General features: G+C 36.6%; 2 protein-coding genes across 2 annotated transcripts in view; both read right to left on the reverse strand.

The window, feature by feature from the left end:
• Positions 1–261: 261 nt before the first annotated feature.
• LOC144436955 (TATA box-binding protein-associated factor RNA polymerase I subunit B-like) lies at positions 262–15,777 on the reverse strand. Its single transcript, XM_078125823.1, has 12 exons — positions 15,758–15,777; positions 14,836–14,962; positions 14,143–14,260; positions 12,087–12,190; positions 10,349–10,555; positions 9,475–9,737; positions 8,508–8,607; positions 8,236–8,365; positions 6,976–7,194; positions 5,654–5,738; positions 4,666–4,763; positions 262–848 (listed from the first exon to the last, which is right to left on the reverse strand). Exons 2-12 carry the CDS (start codon positions 14,923–14,925, stop codon positions 262–264), a joined length of 2,001 nt encoding a protein of 666 aa, XP_077981949.1. The 5' UTR covers positions 14,926–14,962; positions 15,758–15,777.
• Positions 15,778–19,834: 4,057 nt separating this feature from the next.
• Positions 19,835–22,129, reverse strand: part of LOC144436602 (uncharacterized) — a 14,966-nt gene continuing 12,671 nt past the window's right edge. Inside the window, exons 17-18 of the mRNA XM_078125425.1 lie at positions 21,736–21,811; positions 19,835–21,066 (exon numbers count right to left, since the gene is read on the reverse strand). Of these exons, the coding sequence (XP_077981551.1) occupies positions 20,899–21,066; positions 21,736–21,811 (244 nt within the window). The 3' untranslated portion in view covers positions 19,835–20,898. The remainder of the gene's footprint in view (positions 21,067–21,735; positions 21,812–22,129) is intronic.

Here is a 22,129-nt window from a genome sequence, read left to right on the forward strand (position 1 = left end):
TTCTGAATTATTTATTTATTTATTATTAATTGTGTGCATATACACAACCCATAACATGCAATATAATAGTCAGCATGCACAGTGCACATTCTATACAGAATGCATGCTACTCACTGAACATTTGAATACATAAATATAATCTAACATCTGTATTATAATCTTGACTTCATCAACTTAGCTTGCATGTGGTATAAACATGTTTGAAGCATGCAATGAATACCAGGCATCAGATATGTTATATAAATGTGTTTCTTTTCTTCCTCATATTTTATTTTTAGTACGGTGAAGGCCTGCCATCAATTCAACTTTGATCACTTGGCTGTGAAGTTCATCTTTGCTGCTCTCTACGAGGTTGGCACAAACGCCTAGCAGCCAATCATAAGAGCAATGAAATTCCTCTTGCTCATTACTGAAACCGCTGGCTTGTTTTGTGCTGACCCCCATCTTAAAATCTTGGTAAATGATATACCGTTTATGACAAGACGTTAATTTATGCAATTCTTCAATGGTGACACCTGTCAAATCATTCTGTATTTTGCGATCCAAATATTCCGCAGTGTTTATCTCCTCTTTTTTCTTTCTTACACATCTTTTCTTTCTAATCTGATATTTATCTAAAAATCCCTGTGTATCTGTTACATATTCGAGTGACAAGCTGGAGAAGTCTCTAGCAGTATTTTTTATGGCCTGTCGAAGTTCTGGTGTCTGTGTGTCCTCTTCATTGGCTTTCTCATGACAAAATGAAGTAGGTGCTGAACGCCAAGTTTCATCCTGTTCCTCCACTTTACTGTGTAAGAACTGGAAGGGCTCCTGCAGTTTTTGCATTGTTATATCTTTGTATCTTTTAGCTATGAAATAAAATATCAAATATTGGAAACATTCATATTGTAACAAAACTCACAATTAAGATAAAACAATACTATCAGATATTATTCCCCAAAATTTGTCTTTGTTCAAGTAATACAAGTGACCTAAGGGGCCTTGTCATCTCAGGATGATGATGAAGAGCAAAAAAAAGCCCCTTAGGACAAGCATTTTCTGGCTGAATGAAAAAATAAATGACAAAAAAGCGCTAATGGCAATGTAGAACAACTTTACAGTTTTTAGCAAATGTTTATCACCATGCTGATCCATGCTAGATATAGGTGTTCATTTGCCGAATGATTATCCAGTTACCTATCCAACCCTTTTGCAATATACACGATCAGTTGGCTGTTGCTATGGGCATGGTCATGTTGCTAGACATATTTGCATACATTTTTGGATTGTTATTCACTTCTCTATGAATTCCTGATGTTATCTTTGCAATACACATGTATACACAATGACATCATCATATGGCTGTTACTATGGGCGTCATCTTGTTGCTAGGTGTCTGGTATCGTTGTGAAATTCACCATCGTTTGGCTGTTGTTTGGTTGTTAGTGATATTTGCATACATTTTTTTATTGTTACTCACTTGCCTACCAGATGATGATGTTATTTTAGCAAAATATACCAGCATTTGGTTGTTGGGCACGGTCATGGTGGCTAGGGCCAATTGTTTCAAAATATTTTGAACTAAATCTGTAGAATAACACTTCTAGCAACATCTCACCAAAGTTCAGTCTCATTGACCAAGTACTTTTTACACCTAATTTGCATATCACTGATGAGATCATTGTATATTTCTTCATCTTTACACCCCCAAAAGCATCCCCATTAAATTTCAGCTCAATCTGCTCAGCAATTTTGGAATTAAAGATTTTTGATCAAAAGGACACATCTTTAGCCCTAATTTGCATATAACTGATGGAATCATATCATGAACAAATCCTAATCTACACACCCATAAGCACATTCCCACCAAATTTCAGCCTGATCTGCCCAGTAGTTTTTGAGTTTAATTATTTTTTAAAACCCAAAATGACATTTTTTGACCCAAATCACACACTTCTGATGGGATCATTTTGCTTTGAACTATTTCCCAACTAGACACCAAAAGTGATGTCCCCACCAAAAAACAAAGGCAATTGGTCAGGTGGTTTTTGAGTGCTCATGAATATACATGAAAGTACTGTGGGTTAGAACAGTCGTCTTGACTTCATCGGATGTCCAACCACAGACCCTCCACACATTTGGTTGGTGGAGGGTCTATGGTCCAATGCACACCATCTTTTAAATCTATTAATTTCAGCAGCGAAAAAAGTAACAAGCGACCTATCGGTCAGAATAGCTCCGCTGTTTTTTTTTAATTTTATTTTTTATTTTGGTGACATGTAGAAGTGGTTCAGTTCTTCAGCTCTTCACTATGCAGTTTTGTTTTAGCGATGCAATAAAGTGGTTAGTGGTTCATATGATGTCTCACTGTAAAACACATTTTACACAGAAGTTGGTAATGTATTGTTCTTTTATACCATAGTCACCATTTTATAACAAAAAATCTACTGTTATGAAAAATTGCACAAAATCTCAGAAAAAAAATGACTGGGAAATTCACACAAGAAAAAAGAAAAAAAAAGATGATTTTGAGGTTGGCTATAAATAATTCCATTGTCTTACAGCTTTAACCCTGGGAAATTTTAATGATGAATGAAATAAACTAGGGATCTAAAATAATTTTGAGGCAATTTGAATTTCAATTTTCTAACAAATTTACCAAGTCAACAACATTCAACTTGTACAAGTTGAGTAGATATATATAGGGAAGAAATGTATTAATCGCCATCTTAGTTTCCGGACGGCGACAATCCCCGCCAAGTACCAGAAAGAGAGTCATTCTGGCAGCCATACGTTACAGTGGTAACACTCGTTCATGTTCTATTACCTTTCATAAAGAAAACACAACGAAATGGTTGAAGTGATCTTTTTTTTTAATTTCTTTTCATCACAACAACAAAATCTGCGTGATCAAAAGTGTTGTAAACTAAACCAGAAAGAATTATCGGACTGGCTAAACTTCCCGATGAACTGGAGTAAGGTCCAAGTCCAAGTAAGCCTCGATAGTACGTGAGAAAATCGTCTCAAACTAGCGATACAACTTTCAAAATATAACTTGACATGTCTTCATTTGTTAGATTTATACAATTCAAGACGCGTTTTCACTCGAAAACAACAATTCTGTGAATAATGACACTCTGAACGCAGCGATTTCTCGGACGATGTTACCACTGTAACGTATGGCTGACAACGACTTGCTTCCGGGTTAGTCCCTCCTGCATCCGGGTACCTGGGGTTGTCGCCGTACGGAAACTAAGAAAGATGGAATTTACAGTGTTTCTTGTGACCGGCGCGGCGCCTGTCAGCAGACTCGGCCATTTTTTGTCATCATTCCATTGTATTTAAACCTTGTACTTGACATTTCGCAATATTTATAATTCTCAACAAAATACCTCAACATGCCTCACTTCGCTCGTACTCAAAGCAGCCCCTCGCGGTATGATCACTGATGACATGACGAGAGAACCTTTTCGGATTTACATGTAAAACGGAGAAAGATACGCAAAACATAATGCAAAGTCTGAAGCCAAATTAAAGTTGTGATTATTTTAATTATTTTTACTTGCCAAATATTTGCATTTTGGAAATGGCAAGACACGTTCATGTCGTTTAACTTTACATGTGAACTGTCGGCCAATAAACAAAATTTGGTTGATTCACAGTCCGCAGTTAGACTGCTCTTGCATAACTTCAACCGCATGCCTTCCTTACGCAAGTTGTCTTAATTCTGGTTCACTGTCATTCCAAATTGCACGACAATATAGAATTAACCACAAGTTACATGTTATCTGAAAACATCACACTTTTATAGTGGGTCTGAAGTGTGATTTTAGTGAGTACCAAGAACGTCCTGTGTTGATACTCAAGATACTTGCTGTGGAAAATCGCTCGGTCAAATGAGGTCACCTTCAGCTTCTGGTCGAATCAGGATAGAGTATGCAAATGAGGATGTTGCGGACTGGCTGATTATGTAGAAGGGTGCAGAATTGGATTTGAAGTTTACAACCCTGTTTCGAACAAACGCTTGTCATTTGGGCGCCAATTGCGTAGAATTATGACTATAGCACATATTACATTGCTTGTTTGACGTCAATAGTGTCTTTTGAAAAGTGGCAGTTTACTTAAAGTCTCGTCGAATGATTTCCAATATGGCGTCGGTCATTATCCTCATTAACATATTCATTTTTTTTTCAAATTACAAAAAAAAAATCATAAAAAATAAAAATGAAGATGTGCTGACTTGAAATTAACAAATCTGAGTAAGCTACCCCCTGCGCATCAACACGCCAGATATTAAAGCAATCTAATAAGAGGTTTTCAAGGAGTTGATGAAAATGACATTTTATGAAAAAAAATCATAAAAAATTGAAAATGGCACAGATCAACTTGGCATGAACAAATCTGAATAGCCTCCCCCCAGGGAACATGCACACCAAATATCGAAGAATTCCGACTGTCACTTTCGGAGTAAATAGTAAAAATATAAAAGTTTGACGGACACCTATGATTCACTCTACTCTCTATACCTCAATACCCACCTATACCTAAAGCTACGCTTTCAGCTTTCGCTGACAGCGGAGCTAATAAAGATAAACTACAAAAAAAGTCAAGACGACTGATGACAGTCTATATCTGCTTCACAAAGTTGTGTTTTAACTTTTCAATAGCAGCTTGATAATATCATACCTTTCTGAGATTCTTGACCATAGTTTCGTTTACTTTTACTTGTTACCTCTTCGTGGTGTTTTAAATAGGGATTCAGATTGTACATGTTGGACACATCACTGTACATCAAAATAAAAGAAAAACGTTTTAGAAAAGATATGCTACCAAATACCATATAAGACAAGCCTTCATTGAAGACGTAACCTCCCAATGTTTTAACTTTCTAAATCATATTCTTGGCCACCATTTAGTCATTATCGTAGTCTAGGTCCTGATAGGGACCGACTGTATTACGTACTACAATCCCAGTCTAGTCAATCCCCTCACTCAAGGCGTTAAATGTGGTTCAACCCCCATGGTGAGCGAAGCACAAACGGCGCATGTCAGTAGTAATCCGTCACAAATTGACAGGCTGTTGTCATCACTCATTAATATTCAGTTGGTACAGCAAATATATATGCAAATCTCCAACCAGGACTCCACCTCCAGTCTATTTAAACTAAAATCACGTTAATTCAGTGTTTTATTTAAGGGCGATAAGTAGGTAAAATCTACTGGGGTTCCCACATCATTTTACCGGGGTTCCCCACCTAAACTATGATACATTGCATGGGAAGCACTACCAGTTTTACCTCTTTCCCCCTTTCTGTTACCGGGGTTCCCAAACCTTAGCAAAAACACTGACGGTTTATGTGATCACCAAAGGGGCAAGCACAGATATTGACAGGATTGACTAGACTGGGATTGTAGTACGTAATACAGTCCCTGTCAGTACATAGACTGTCGTTATCGAGGTCACAAAATAAAGTGATTTGCATAATTGTGCCAGACCCGACCCATATATGTCAGGGAATATATGGACACTTTGAATATTTGGGGTCACTGACCTTGAGCACAGAGGTACACTTCTTACTAGATCCACAAGTTTAACAAACTGTCACAAATTAAGACAACAGCTAAAAACATTGGTGAAATGTCCATCATTCTGTAACAACACTATAGTCATTACCTTGGAAACTCTGTTTTCCTTGACTGGCCCATTTCTCTTTTTTTAATAAATGTAACCCAATCGTCCCAAATGAATATCTTCAAATCTGTAGAGACAAGGTCATTAGTACTGACTGATAGTATATGGCTTGCTTTGATAACAATACAACACAACCAAATCAACACATGTGAATGCAGTGTGGTGTACTTGGGCTATTTGCACAAGTATTTGTGGTGTTTGCTGTGGCTGTACTTACACAGTGTAGCAAATGAAAACGCAGCACCAAACACTGCAACAAGAGTGTATTTGCATACAAGTAAGTATGAACGGTTTATATATACAGTCCCCTTCAAAACTGTCGACATGATTTAAAAGAAATTGGTGGCAACAAATAAATACTGCAAAGTGTCTGTGATAATGCTGAATTTCGATAGTTGAACCTGAAGATCAAAGTCAAGGTCAAAGGTCAATGTCTAACAAGACTGGTAGTATGTGGTAGACACTTGAATGTAACCTCAATGTATGAACATTTTTGAGTCATGTGGTAAATCATGATTGTTCACTTCAAAGATGGCTGCCATTGAGTAAAAAGTGACATGAGCACCAAAAATAATGCATGTGTATGCTTATCTGGTTCTGCATTATATAGACATGATCAACAAGCAATTAGCCATACACATAATTGCAACAAAGTGTATGCAATATGTAAGTAACACTTAATTTTGATGGTCTACTCTGTAGGTCAAGGTCAAAGGTCACCGTCATACAAGGAAGCTTGCATGATAGAGTCTATGTATTAGAGACTTTGAGTTATGCAGCGATTATAGCGATTCTTTACTACAAAATAATATGGACTGTCATTTGGTAAAAATTACATGAGCACCAAATATAATGCTTGTGTATAGATCTTTTGTTCACTTGTAAACATGATTTAAAAGAAATTGGCAATATGTAAATAATACAATGTGTCTGTGATAGGCAGGAATTGGCTTGATTTTGATAATTGACCCTGAAAGTCAAGGTCAAAGTCTCAAAAGATAGCTTGCATCTGATAATATGGGGTAGACACTTAGAGGTAGTCTCTATGTATTACATTATAGAGTTATGCAGTAAATATGGATTTTTAAGTACAAATATGGCCACCATTCGGTCAAATTTGCATATACATCAAAGAACAAACTGACGAGCATATGTCCCATATGATCTAACACCTTTGTGCCAGGTTTGGAAGTAATTGGATGTCTGAGAAATGACATATTACGGACACACGGACACTCATCAGGGGACTAAAACAAAACCTCTCTGCTATTCGTAAGATCAATGAAAAGTATATGACTTTTTACCTGTGTTTTTTACAGCCTGCAGCATTACAGCACACTGTGATATGCCATGTTCTATAACGTCATCTAACCCAAACATCATTTTTACAGCAACAATGATGAATCCAACAGCAATACCTTCATAAAATTCAGCTGATTTTTGCTGGTTTGAAGATCCAACAGTGAATTCTTTACATGTATTACTCTTCTCTATCAGATTTTTCACATATCCATTAAGTTCAGCTGTCAAAAAGAAGGCAAATGTATGTATCTTTGTACTGTTTTGTATCTTTGCCAATTACAGCAAGTCTTCATTGAAGACATGTCCAACTACTGTGCAATAGTATATTGAAGGTCAAGGTCAGGGACAAATCTAATCATATAAGATGACAAGTCTTCATAGTAGACACAGTACATCTAAAATGCTTTACTTCGGAGTGTACACACTTGAATGACCAGCACAGTGAAAGTCTAGGGTCTTAAAAGAAAGTGAACACACTTGGATGACTCACACAGGAAAGGACATTAGGGGCTTAGAGACTTGAATAGCATCTATATGGGATAAATAGTGAATCTTCACAACAATGGCTGCCATTGATCACATTTGAGAATGTTGTGAAGCTCATAAATTTTGAGTGGTTTGGAAGAAATCAGCTGTTGTATGTGAGGGTCATGGATGTGTAAGCACACATGGTTGGCTGCACAGGACCCACTGTATAGCTCTCCCTCCCCCAATGGGTGGGGTGGGAAGCTTTAATAAACCAAATTCTTTGTCCATCTTAATTCTGAACTATGATATCTAGATCTCCATCTACTGCCTTGAAGGAAGCCATTGAAACTCATCTATCTTAGAGCGCCCTCAAACAGTTACAACATGTCATTATCCAGCAGCTGATTGACAATCAGAGTTTCTTTTACACTATCGATGTTGACTACTTTTTCAACATGGCTGACTCCATCACCGAATTTAACTTCAAAATTGTTGAAAGGCACTTTGACATAAAGACGTTAACATATCTTCAAAAGCAAAGCATTCAAAATATTCGCAGTCAATAGGATGTGTGTGTGATAAGCCATACCGGTAATGGAAAGTCAATTTGCTACATAATACAGTATATTCAATGACACATCCCACTGGGCATTAAGTTGTCTATGGCAGCTTTTCAGGTTAACCGTTTGAAGGTAATCTATGATATACAAGTTTCAATGACTTTTCTTCAAGGCATTTGACAGCAAGATTGATATTATAGTCATTATGCCTTGAGTATTCGAGATGATACCTACCTGGAAGATGAAGCTCCAATATAAGACGAGGTACTATTTTACTGACATCTACTGGGGGAAAATGTTCCAACTGTATGAACTCCGCCAGTCTTCCCACTTTGAATCGGATTTTGCTATTGTTTGACATTGCCTAAAACAAATAAAATACATGACTTGAAAGAAAGTATACATGCTTGAATGACCTTCTTCAAAGTCAAAGTCAAAGGCGAATAATAATGAGAATTATAATATTTATTTCTGTGGATGTGGGGTAAGGTTGCATTTCAACTTACCTTTGGACATAGCAGTAATCTATCTGTAGACGATAACCTCATATGTTTGGGTAGTAACTTCCAGGCTGAAAAGAATGGAATGTGACCTTCACTGACCCATCTGTAATAGAAAATATGGTCATTGTTACTTGTTCACAGGTTTTCTGGGTGAAGTGATTGTATTGTTTGTTGAAACATAATGTGCCATGTCATTATCACTGTGTATGCTCTTACTCATCCCAAGCTCTGACCACAATATTAAATTGGGCTTATTTGCATGGCAATAGAGTTCAATATGGGTACAAGTCTTACATGAAAATGATGAACTCTGGAGTCTGGAGTGCCCTTAGTTATTGGCTAGGTTTTTGTAGCATGGGATCCTGAGGCATGTATGTATGTGTGTGTGTATGTATATGTATATGTGTATGTATGTATGTATGTATGTATGTATATATGTATGTATGTATGTATGTATGTATGTATGTATGTATGTATGTATGTATGTATGTCACACTCGTGTGCACACATGCACACATGCACGCACGCACACACACACACACACTGGATGACTTTAAAATCAAAGGTACATCTGCCATTGTCAAAGATACACCCTGAGCAATTTTGGTTCATGTCAATGTTTTGAAAAAATAAATTTTAAAAAGTATTTGTGCTCTCTATAAACCATATCTCTAAATTACAAAGCTCCTTGTATAACGAGTTTTGTACACATGAACATGTATTCTTTGCCCAGGTCATGAACATTGTCTGTGTCATGATTCTCATCTGTTAGACCATCAGTCTGTCTTTGGATGCTAGGTGACCAAAGGTATATATTGAGAGTGTTTGCTGTCATCCTCAACTTTTGTTCGGCAACCTCCTAAGCACAGATCAGGTCGTACTGCAAGACTATATAGATCAGTATTTCTGTGTGAGCTGAACTCTGAACTGCTAATATTTTATGATGAGGTGGATGTGAATAAAAGCATACCTGATCAGATCAGACAACAGAATTGGTTCTCCAAGCCAAATCAGAGCCAGGTACAGAAAACAAATGGTCATATTCATGGTCATTGTAGTTATAGGTGTATCTACGCCATATGAACTATGTTGTGTAGAGCTTGATGATGCACCAAGGGAACTAATTGTTCCTGCTTCACTGACTGACTCACTTTGATCATCATCATCATCACAATCATCATCACCACTCTCAACTGGCAATCGATTATCTCCAGGAGTGTTATCTGGAATGTACTGGAATTTAAGGATAAGAGTTGAACAAATTGATACTACAAGGTTGGCTGAAATGTAATTGTGAGTGTCAGAAATAGGGTTGTATACAGATGAAATGGAGAGACTGATTGGATACACACACGGATGTGTATACAGGGGTCATTCTTATCGCTGTCTCTGGGCATTTTTGTCAGCATTTTTGCCTAGTCAAACAATAAAATGTAGCAATGTTTATGAGATTGTTGTTGAGCCAGGTGACATTTTGTTTCAGGGTTTATGATTTTCGTTGTATTATTTTTAGAGGTTTGATGAAAATACCTTTAACTTAGGCCCCTTAGGATAAGAAATACACCTAGAGATGAATCTAGTCTAACTATCAGTGTGCCCTCTAATGATAGCCAAATTTTGTTGTTGTGGGTCAAAACTGTAAAAACTGACATTTCTTGTGAGTCACCACATAGTAAGAGATACGGGAACAACAAATTGTGGTGCGTTATTAGAAATTGTGTGCATCAGTGGTGCATCAAATTGGCTCAGAGGGCACACTGCTCACCTTTGCTTCTCTTCGATACGAAATTCATGGACCATATTGGTTAAAAGTTAGAATCAGCAGGTTTCTTTAAGTGTCTTACCTCTTGTGAGAGAAAGCTGAAAGATATCCTTGATTCATCTTTTTTCTTCTTCTTAGGTGACATTTCAGAATCCAGTTTTGTGAGTATGATTCGATCTCTTTTCCGTAAAACCGATAAATTAATAAAATCATCTAAATCAGTCGTCTTACCAGTGAATGCTACATTTAGCATCTTTAAATACTGAAACCATAACTGCTGAACTGTGACCTGGTGGACGTTGACAACAAATGACACATTCATTAAAATTTGAACCAATCAATTAAAATATATGACATCTTCATCACATGACATGTCATCTCCCCACACCCAAGAATTTGTTCATAATTTCAACCCATATACTACCATCACCATCTACGGTGACGGATCATTTCATTCCAATGTCAACTTGTCCGAATTTCAGTGCAACATATTTCTGGGCTGATTGTTTGTTACATTTATCAGTATCTATAAAAGGTCTGGTTTTCCTACCAAAACGAGGGTGGTATATTAAACCAAACTGAAAAGTCAGTGTATTGGATGTACAGTGCTTTTTACGTCTCTGAGACATAGTATTGTAACGTCTTTTATAACTAAAATACTTGCACACGTTGCAAAGATCTGTAAATTACTTTACTCCGTGATTTTCAAAGAGTGGGAAGAATTGAAATTGGGATGAGTTGAAAATGGGACGAGTTGAAAATGGGACGAGTTGACATTGAGGTGAGCTGAAAAAAGGGGCGAGTTGAAATGGGATGAGTTGATATTGGGATGAAGTGATTTGCAATCGTATCCTACACGTTCCAATGAAAAAGTCACTTTCAAGTGTAGGACAAAGCAACGAGAAAACAGTCCTGTTGTGTATAGCAGTAGGTTGGTTGAGTAAATTGTATTTTAGTGTGTTGACGTTTTCTTTGTTTGTTAGTTTGTTTTATTTATTCGTGTATCCTTGTTTAGTGTGTTTTGTTTCGTTGTTGTTAGTTTTTGTGTACCTGTCTTTTATTGTTCCCCATAACTGCATTTTAACTTTAATCATTGTACTTAATATTTTATTAGACTTTTATGGACTTGTTTTATTGATCAACTTTGTTTGTTTGTTTGTTTCTCAACATGCTCAACTCAAGCAATTTGACCATTTCATTTTTGGTCACAAATTTGTTCTAAAAAAATAAACCATGTATTATTATTATATTACCATTACTGTTCTTTAGAGATGCCTATGATCAGAACATTGTTTTAGCTGTGGTGGACAATTTTACAACTAGTTTTGAAGGGCTCTATAAGTCTTCCCCTTAGGCCTTAAAAAATACATGTAATTGTTTGGTTCTGGTTACCCGATCCCACCTAGTTTTTCACTGCTGACTCTAAACTTTTTTGAACATATTCAAGAAGAAGAAAAATTGCAAAAATTGTGAAGTCTCACGAGAAATAGTGGATGCAGAAACTGACATCAACTTAAAAAGACAATATAAAACTTCTTCCAATCTGTAATGGCAATACATCTGATGAGATGAAACTAATAACACAGAGACCACATGGAAAACATAACTACCTGCACTAGATACTCACACATGAAAAAAATAATAAAATAAATTAAAAATCTACCAACCCCATCTATTCTAAAATTGGGCATACTAGTAATCAGAACCACACAATCTTTTTATTAGGCCTTATCATGCCATCATACATTCTGTCACCGACACCATCTAGAGTAATCAACCATCTAATCAATGAAATTACAATTAAACTTGGCTGTTATTACCTCTAGCTGTGGAGACACACCCATCTGTATCAGTGACTTGACTTGTTCTTTCAGAATACATTGATAAGCTTCATAAGTAAGCCAAGGCTTGCTTTTTATGACTTCTGTATAGTGATATAAATTTGAAGACCCAGAATAAATGTAGTATACGAACACACAGATCTATTGAACACACAGTGGAAAACAAGCTACAGGAATATTAGCAAGAATTTCCTAAAATTACAGTGAAACTAAATATTAAGGAATAAAGATAGCAGTGGTGAACAAATCATTTTGTGAACTGATGGTCCCGGACCAGTGCCTTAAAAAATCCAGTGGTCCTGCTGAAAGAATTAGTGGTCCCAGGTCCCACTAATGTGAAACATTAAATCTTACCTATGAATATGTATATTCAGACATAGTTATTAACAGTAAGGTACTGGTCCAACGGACCAGACAAAGTAAAAAAAATTGCCCAAAAAATTGCTAGTCCCAGACCCAGGACCAGTGGATTTGTTCACCCCTGGATAGGCAAAAATTTATGAAAAAATCTACCACAAATTCAACATTTACTTGATGTTGACATTACATTGTATACCTTTACAATATGGAAGTTCAAAGATATGTAAAAATTAAGGGACCATTTCAGTATAAGGTATTGGAAGTTCAAGTCATTGCTGGTCATCAATTTGAAAGGTAAATGAAAATATTGTTGTGTTAAAAGTGGTGATATGGCTGACGATTTGGTATTTATTTTGGATTCTTAATTTACAACTTGAAAAATCAAATGTGAAACAACATAGACCAAAACTGTGTTTGTAACTCAATAAACTGCAGAAGATTAATACATGTGTAACATCTTTGTTATTGTATGTGCAGTAACAGACTTTTTAGACATTCTGTAGTTTTTTTGCAATTTATTGAGCTACAAACACAAACTCCTCAATGTTGTTTCACATTGATTTGTCAAGTAGGAAGTCATAATAAAATAGTTTTATATTAAAAATCCAAAATAAAAACTCAACCCTCATCCATAGATGTAGTGTATACAAAATACATATGACCTTTGACCCTTTGTAAAACAATGCATTGCGCCTGATTACGCGGGCAATCAAATATACGTTTTGACGACAAGTGTATACGTTTAGGAACTTCATGTATTGTAGAGTGTCTTAGTAGTCTGAGTAATAAACCAGTTTAATCCCACATCCGAACGTGTCCAGGTTTTATAACGGATACCACAATAAGGTCACTTCAACTATTAAAAATTAAATAGTACAGACTTTAGCATATGTTTAGAACAGCGAGTCTGAAACTATCATACTATCATGTTTCAATTGCAAGTCTATTGTGGGTTTTTTTTATCACAAAATGGTGTTATGTTGTCAGTATGCAGTGTCTCACAAAGTGACAGAATAATACATGTATATATGAATTTTCAGTCTGTCGAACTGTAGGCGGTTGTTCACACAATGGTATTATGTTGTCAGTATGAAAAAATACAAGAAACTAATGGAACGTATAACACATCTGTACATTGGTACATTTTCACTGCTACAGATCTTTGTCAAGTGATGAGATCCATACCATAATCAGTTCTTATCATATACCCAGTATCTTGTCCTATGTAATTCAATGGAGAGCGCATGCATCAAACCCACGCAATAATTTTCTGTATCACGCACAGACACACTTTGACCTTACATGGTAAGTGTGCAATCATTGATATCCATTCACACAATGATTCAATTTAGATTTTTTTTCTCAATATCTTTACATTTTTGAGCATGAAATAATGTTTCACCACTACGTGATAAGATTTTTACGGCCCAGATATGGGTTTTTGGGAACTCGGTACAGCCCCTTCTTAAAAAGTCAGACCCATCCATCGCACAACCTCAGTCTGCAAAACCTATATCTGGGCCATAAACATTACTATTGAGGGTTCTGACTTAACTGGTAGTGATATTGGAATATCCATGCTACAACCACAACTTATTGAGTGTTCTAACTTAGATTATAGTGATGATGGAATATTATTTCAAAATATTTATAACTGTATTATAGATATACTCACCTTTCTTTCTTCGTCCAGCTTTCCTTCCTGTACTTGCCGTTAATTTCCTTATCCTCATCGAAAAAACATTGGATTTGTCTATTTTTACAAAATCACTCTCTTGCTGTATATCTCTTATCTGTGTTGGAGAGTAAATACAGTTATGACATTCCTTATTTATCACAAGCTGGGTTTTTCCAATTACTAGACAAGTATATGTTTTGCAAGCTTAAATTATAGTGATTACATTAAGTCTTAATGTGAAAAGTGATATTCCATGATTGAGGAAAGTTGTTGTGCTAGTATATGTTATAGATCTACCAAACACTTAGCCAAAACCCACACCACTTTCTGCTACGAAATGTTACATTTGCTACGCTTCAACTGGCCACGTAGGTCAAACCATGTAAATTTGTTGGTCCCATACTTTGAGTCCATGTATTGTTTAGATTTATAAACGTTTACTAGTGTTGTTGAGGCGAGTTGAAAAATAGGACGAGTTGAAATTGGGGCGAGTTGAAATGGGATGACTTGAAATTGGGACGAAGTGAATCACAATCCAGCACAACAGCTCTTTACACTTCCTCAACTCCCTGGGCAGCATACAATCCATTGCAGCCTTTATAAGTGTATAGGATTAAAGCATTCACATTGCAATCTCTATCCTACCAGGTCTTGTATGAAGTTCTAGAATGGGTTAAATATTACATTTACCTGGCTCTGAGTGTCACATATATTACAGATATAGAAACCATCCTGTAAATAGAAATCGTCCTCACTTTGACAAACGCTACAAACCACCATCTTTAATCATCAAAATAACATCACGTATTACTGAGTTCTGTGGAAGAAAGCATAGGCTTGCCTGATTAGTAAATGACAATATGTCGTACCAGATGATCATTCTTGAAAATAACTGAACAACTTCCAACTAACTGTCACTTCAAAACGAACTTACATTGAATACACTAAACACTGATACTAAATCTTTGCTTGCTTGCTTATGTTCACAACAATTTCAATGCACAATATATTCGCTTGCAGATCTTTGCATTACAGGCCGAGTTCTCTGGTATGCTTGATTCCATTACATGACTTAATCCTTTTAGTTTTATCATTGACAATTAACTCAGTCTCGGAATATTTATGGATACAACCTAGTCTCCATCATGCATACACGTGACATGATATAGTTCGAACTTATGAATTGATTATATGGTAAAGAATAGTCCTGCTTGCAGAGGGAGCCAGTCCAGACTCTATTCCGACAATGCAATGTCCCTCTCGAGTCCACGCACACTGCACCACAGGCACTCGCATCAATGTGTATGATTTTTTAAATGTATAATACATCCCCCCCCCCCCCCCCCCAATCATACAGATTGATTCGAGTGCCTGTGCACTGCACCGTTTGCAAGCAGGACTATCCATGTATTAATGTAGTCCTGCTTGCAGACGGTTCACGGGTCTATATTACTGACACAACCCTAAACACAGAATAGGAGAGACAATTGTCAGAATCGAGTCCCGGATTACTCCGTATGCAAGCAGGACTAGTATTAATGTAAACCGGAAGAACAGCTCCACGTGCTTGTGGTACACTACACATGATTCTGTGAATGATGAATGTTTGTACCTTTTGCGGCCACGTAGGGATATATCAAACTGGCAACGTCACAAATGCATTGAATGTGCTGACTCGTTGATAGTAAAACAAGGGCACTGGCTGTCAGATCACATGCTTCCCTTCAGGTTGTGTTGCGTTCACCTCCATGCTTTATCATGTTTATGTTGTGTTGAAATATTGACCTTTAGGTCACTAAATCCTGCCGCTAGATGGCGCTAGACCGAATGAAGTCGTCTGTTGCAGTGCCGTGCCAAGCTACCCGTCCATTGCGTGTGACAAGCCAAAGTAAAGGAATCGTTTCAAGCATACTGAGACAGTGGAGGGAAACGTATCTTTAAATGCCAACCAACTTGTTATTATCAAACCAACATCTCTCATCATCATCATCATCATCATCATCATCATCATCATCATCATCATCATCATCATCATCATCATCATCATCATCATCATCATCATCATCATCATCATCATCATCATCATCATCATCATCATCATCATCATCATCATCATCATCATCATCATCATCATCATCATCATCATCATCATCATCATCATCATCATCATCATCATCATCATCATCATCATCATCATCATCATCATCATCATCATCATCATCATCATCATCATCATCATCTCTCTCTCACTCTCTCTCTTTCTCTCTCTCAACGTCTCTCTCAATATCAATATCAACAACAACATCAAAACTATAACATGGCAAAGACATTTAATGAAGAGTAAATCTAAATATTTCAATACATCATCATTATAATAATTATTGAATATATATCATATAACTAATCATTAATTGAAATCCGTGGTTATATTCTCCACGTCAACTGACGATACGTTTTAGGCAGAGCAATTAGCCCTAATGACCGGTAATCAGGCATTATTATTCTCGTACAGGCTGTTGACTTCTACTGGTGTATTCATCACTTTGTTTTTATACCCAATGTTGTTGACTTGTCAGTACAGGGAGGAAATCCTCGTCGACGTAACAAAACATGTAACTTGGAGGACTGAAATTATACCCATCCCATTGGCATGACGTAGGTGTGACGTCATCATCACGACTGCTGGTACTATCCCCCCTGGAGATGACGCTGTTGTCGGTGGATACTATTCGCTGAGACACTCCTGCACTGGCCCCGAAATCAGAATCTAGACCAGGACCAATCGAAGGCGACACATTTCCACTTGATTCTAATAAGCTGTTTTGTGGTGCTCGTGTACCAGGGGCAACAGCTGGGACGTATATCTGTGATAAAAAAGAGAAGGATGATGTCTTTGAATTTTAAGAAAATCGGAATGAAAAGCACAGTATAAAGCAGCTATTTCTATCAAATATTGACATTTAAAAGTAAAGGGATTTATGAAATGAAAGGAAAGGACAGATAGAGAAAGTGAAAAAAGAGAAATACACAGGTTTGTAGTCATGACCCCACGCACATTTTATACATACATGTCACACACATATATAAACATGATACGTTACACACACACACACACACACACACACACACACACACACACAGACACACACACACACACACACACACATATATATATATATATATATATATATATATATATATATATATATATATATATATATATATATATATATATATATATATATATATATATATATATATATATATATGATTCAATAATTAGTTCGTAACCACTTAACCCCACGCACCAACCCAATCATCAACTAGTCTACTTCATATACGACTCGTGGTATAGGAACTAGACTACTTATCAACCAATCCACCGGCCACCCACCCATTCATTCATCCATCCATCCCTCCATCCATTTATTCATGTCATACAGATAAACCACTTTGGCATGTCTCGATTAAAACTAAGATGTAGAGGCACTTACCTCGTTATTATTCCACTGTACGACATTGTGTACACTTGGTATACTAACTTGTACATCATTAGTATGAATGGTTTGTAGACTACAGGTACAGGTCGTTGTCAAACTCTGGGTCATTGAGTTTGTCTTATTACCAGTACCACTAGCAGACACTGTTATAGTACCATCCACCTCGAACAACTCCAGAGATTTGGTACGTTGTCTCGCCAGGTGATCGTACAGACATAATCCGAATGGTTCTCCGTCCTTTCTGCTCTTTTCGTCACGTACTGCAGGATCGGAGTACGAATGATTTCCCAGGTAAGTTTTACGCAGTTTCTCAACTGTTATCGGTATGAATTTCGGTTTACTGGACACCCACTCCTGATGGATGATTGGCTCAGAGTGTACAACGTTCGGGTCTAGTTTGACGAGACTGGCTACCTTTGATGGAAAATACGATCTTGCGTTGGATGGACCAACTTTAATCGATGTCCAGCGGGCTTGGTTTCTGAGTTGTGAAGAAGTCGGTATCGAAGGCTGGGTAGAGAAGTTGGAGTCCTGTCCCAACGATTCTCTCCGAACCTGAATTTCTTTACTGCGACCACCCTGGGGAGCAACGAACGACCCCTGGTGACGTTGACGCATCTTGAATCGATACATCGTAAGGAGATGAAAAATGAGTGCACCCACCAGAAAACCACCGAGGGCAGTTAACGGCAATATTAAACCAATATCGAACGAAGCAAAGCCGCCATTGTTGATGTTACCTTTTTCGTCATTTGGTTCAGTGGGTTTCACAAAGGTGATGGTGTGGCTGTTCGTAGTCATTTAGACGCTGGAAAAGTTCTGGGTTAAGGCAGTTCAAGACGGGTGGACGTCCATGTCAGATTATCGAATCTTCGTCCAACGTTAACCCCATGAAACGTTTTCACTTTCACCGTCATTTACAAGACGTCACCACGAACAGGTGGGTGAGGTAATTACATGCATAAAATAAACACCTTTGTCATAACAGTAGTAGAAGACGGACTTTGATTGGTCAGTCCCTACTTTTAAACAGGTGGCGAATGTCAAACAAATACTAAGTTATGCCTCGCGTGCATTTTAAAGTAGGGAAAGAGTCATTTTCGTAGTTCGTGTGCATTTACTGACTTGAAAAAAACATTGGCTTTCGGTGAACCGATACAAGAAACTTCGTGTCGTCACTTTAGTTATAATTATATGAGCAGCCGAACATTTTAGCCTATCGATCATTTACGTGTACCTCGGTAGATAGATAGGTAGGTAGGTAGGTAGGTAGGTAGGTAGGTAGATAGATAGATAGATAGATAAATAGATAGGTAGGTAGGTAGGTAGGTAGGTAGGTAGATAGATAGATAGATAGATAGATAGGTAGGTAGGTAGGTAGGTAGGTAGGTAGGTAGATAGATAGATAGATAGATAGATAGATAGATAGATAGATAGATAGATAGATAGATAGACAGACAGACAGACTATGATAGATATGTAGGTAGGTAGGTAAATAGGTAGGTAGATAAGTAGGTAGGTAGGTAGATAGATAGATAGATAGATAGATAGATAGATAGATAGATAGATAGATAGACTATGATAGATAGGTAGGTAGGTAAATAGGTAGGTAGATAGGTAGATAGATAGATAGATAGATAGATAGATAGATAGATAGATAGATAGATAGATAGATAGATATACAGACTATGATAGATAGATAGATAGATAGATAGATAGATAGATAGATAGATAGATAGATAGATAGAGTTAGATAGATAGATAGATAGATAGATAGATAGATAGATAGATAGATAGATAGATAGATAGATAGATAGATAGATAGATAGATAGATAGATAGATAGATAGATAGATAGATAGATAGATAGATAGATAGATAGATAGATCGATCGATCGATCGATCGATTGACGGGCGGACGGACGGGGTGTGATGGGATAAAAGGATGGATTGATTGGTTGATAAATAGATTAACACCAATAAAGACGTTGTGAATGATTTTTAGAAATTCAAATTGACTTCATGAAATATATGGCTTTCTATGTTTATTTCACTGACGATAATCAACACTTGAGTATATAATGCTTCTGTCATTTGGAAAGTTGAAATTTTATTCGCCACATGAGCAAACACATTTAAATAGAACATTACAAAGTATACTCCGTAAGTCTTATATACTACATACAACTTTTAATTTAATCCTAAATATTAAAACGGGGATAAAACTCGCAATAATAGGGAACTTGCAAACCCACCATGTTGAATGTTGCATCATGGGAAATGTGATAATAACTACTAATAAATTGGTACTGTAAACAATACTTTTACATTGTTTGCAACCACGAATGGTCAATTCATATTTTACCCTGACTATTGTGGGGGGTTTATTTTATCGGTAGCTCCAGATTAGGCATTACGATAACCACAGATAACCCCATAGCCCTTTGCGTCTGAGCATGCTCAGTCTGGATTGCAAGTTCCCTATTTAATGTTATGGTGTGCAATATATAACTGGTATGTACAATTTGGCTCATGGGCCTACATATCGAGTTACGAACTCACAATAACTTACATGTAATCAAAAAAAAATTTGGTCAACGCTATTTTGAAACACCTGTTAATATTCAAAATGTAAAATTGTGTGATTTCTTAGATGAACAGTTCTACTAGTTTCTTCTGACAATAAGGGGTAACAGATATTGATATAAACAATAATAGCATGCATACTACTACACCAGGTTTAATCTGTTGAAGTTCAAACAAAATCCATGGCAGCCAGTGAAAGTTGGTAGAATCTCAGACCACTAAGGTTTAGTGAGGTAGAATCATAGACCCTACTACTTTCGTGTAGGGTCTATGGTTTATATCACTAACTAAATACAGAGCCCACACTGTGTAAGTAATGTTTGTGTGTTAGCTTTACGGTGTCTATCTCAACATGAAACCTTGTGATCAGACTCACTGATCTTGATAGTTCATTAAATAGATTTGACTCGCTTTGGGGAAAAGCTCTGTAAACGTCTTGTGCAACTTGTATTTGTCTCCTAAAACCCCAATAAAAATATTTTCACATGACTGCAACAAATACTAGCTGAGTATGTGTAATCACTACACAATGTATACATTTATCCTGAAATAAATTTATCCCAAATCATCCAATAGATATCATTTAAAACATCTCTATAAAGTTTGAAATTTAAAAGCATAACATAGGCAACAATGTTCTACGTATGATATTTATTCAGAACGATTGTCTACTGGCGATGTTTACCATCTGTTCCTCTGGTCACCGAAATCTTAACCCTTCGCAAGCACAGAAGAAATACTTCGATGAAAAAGTCGAATAATTCAAACAATGTTATAGCAGATATACCGATGTACAGACCAAGTAAACCTCCTATGTCACTTGCTAGGTCTTCTTTCTATAGAGTAGTAGATTCACACAAAAAATGAAGAGAAAAAAATGAAACTTTCAAATAAAAACCATTGTTTCTGAAACAAATAATCTCAACAAACACCAGATAAATATAAGAAAGCGAACTCAGGTTATCTTTGCTATGCGTTGTGACAGATTCTGTGTCGAATTGCATAGTAAAAATATCATACAAATATTTGTCCAGTATGCAATGGGTAGAAAAAAGAACAAGATAAATTTACCATTTTATGAAATTACTCATACCCTATCTCTCTACTAACCACGACATTTGAAGTGAAAATAGCAATTTAAGGTGTTTATCCAAATTTCTGCGAAATGTCAATCAATGTCTTCAACGTTATTGCCTAATTTATACAAAAATTCAGTTATGCCAATTTACAGAATCTTTTTTGTGGAATAACTCCACAAGCTTTTTTATAGGGCTAAATATTCTTGTATCATTACAGTATTGATTCTCTGTAGAAAATATGTGCAGGGAGATACAAGTTAGTCGTGCGTGCGTGCATGTGCTTTCACGTGCAGTTTTGCTTGGTCTCATATGCTTAAGTCCCCTTCCTCGATCAACAAGTGACAAATTATGGCCTTCAACAAATATAAACAAAGCAAAATTGCTCCGTATATTGGTAAATTTGTCTTGCATGACATTTATACTTACATCATAAGCAGGGTTTTCAGTTACATTTGACACTTTCAAAGTTTCAAAATAGACATCAATACTTGCCAAGTTCTGCCTGTAAATGTATGAAGTGTTGTAGAAAGAGAAAAAGACACACGAGTTACCAGTCGGGGGTTGGATGGGTCGGGGGGTGTTCGAGTTACTAAATCTAAACGACCACTGGGGACGACTCCGAATGTCAGTACTCAGTATATACATATATATATACGACCTAGTTCCACTATATGGATTTCTATATAGAGGGTTGAACGGAGAAGTAAAAGGACCTTTTATTTCCATGGTTTGAAATTATTATTATTATTATTAGACTTTATTTAAACTCGATAGACTGTTGAGCCAAAGGCTCTTCTCACACAGTGTCGAGATAAAAATA

This window comes from Glandiceps talaboti, chromosome 6 (assembly GCF_964340395.1).
Source record: "Glandiceps talaboti chromosome 6, keGlaTala1.1, whole genome shotgun sequence".
Taxonomy (NCBI): Eukaryota; Metazoa; Hemichordata; class Enteropneusta; family Spengelidae; genus Glandiceps; species Glandiceps talaboti.

Excerpts from the sequence above, each read along its gene's own strand:
- LOC144436955 (XM_078125823.1), bottom strand. The coding sequence starts at position 14,925 with ATGGTGGTTTGTAGCGTTTGTCAAAGTGAGGACGATTTCTATTTACAG. Across the intron at positions 10,556-12,086 it reads GTGTGTCTCCACAGCTAGAG|GTCACAGTTCAGCAGTTATG; the intron begins GTAATAACAGCC and ends AACGTCCACCAG. Across the intron at positions 8,608-9,474 it reads CTGTTGTCTGATCTGATCAG|ATGGGTCAGTGAAGGTCACA; the intron begins GTATGCTTTTAT and ends TTTCTATTACAG.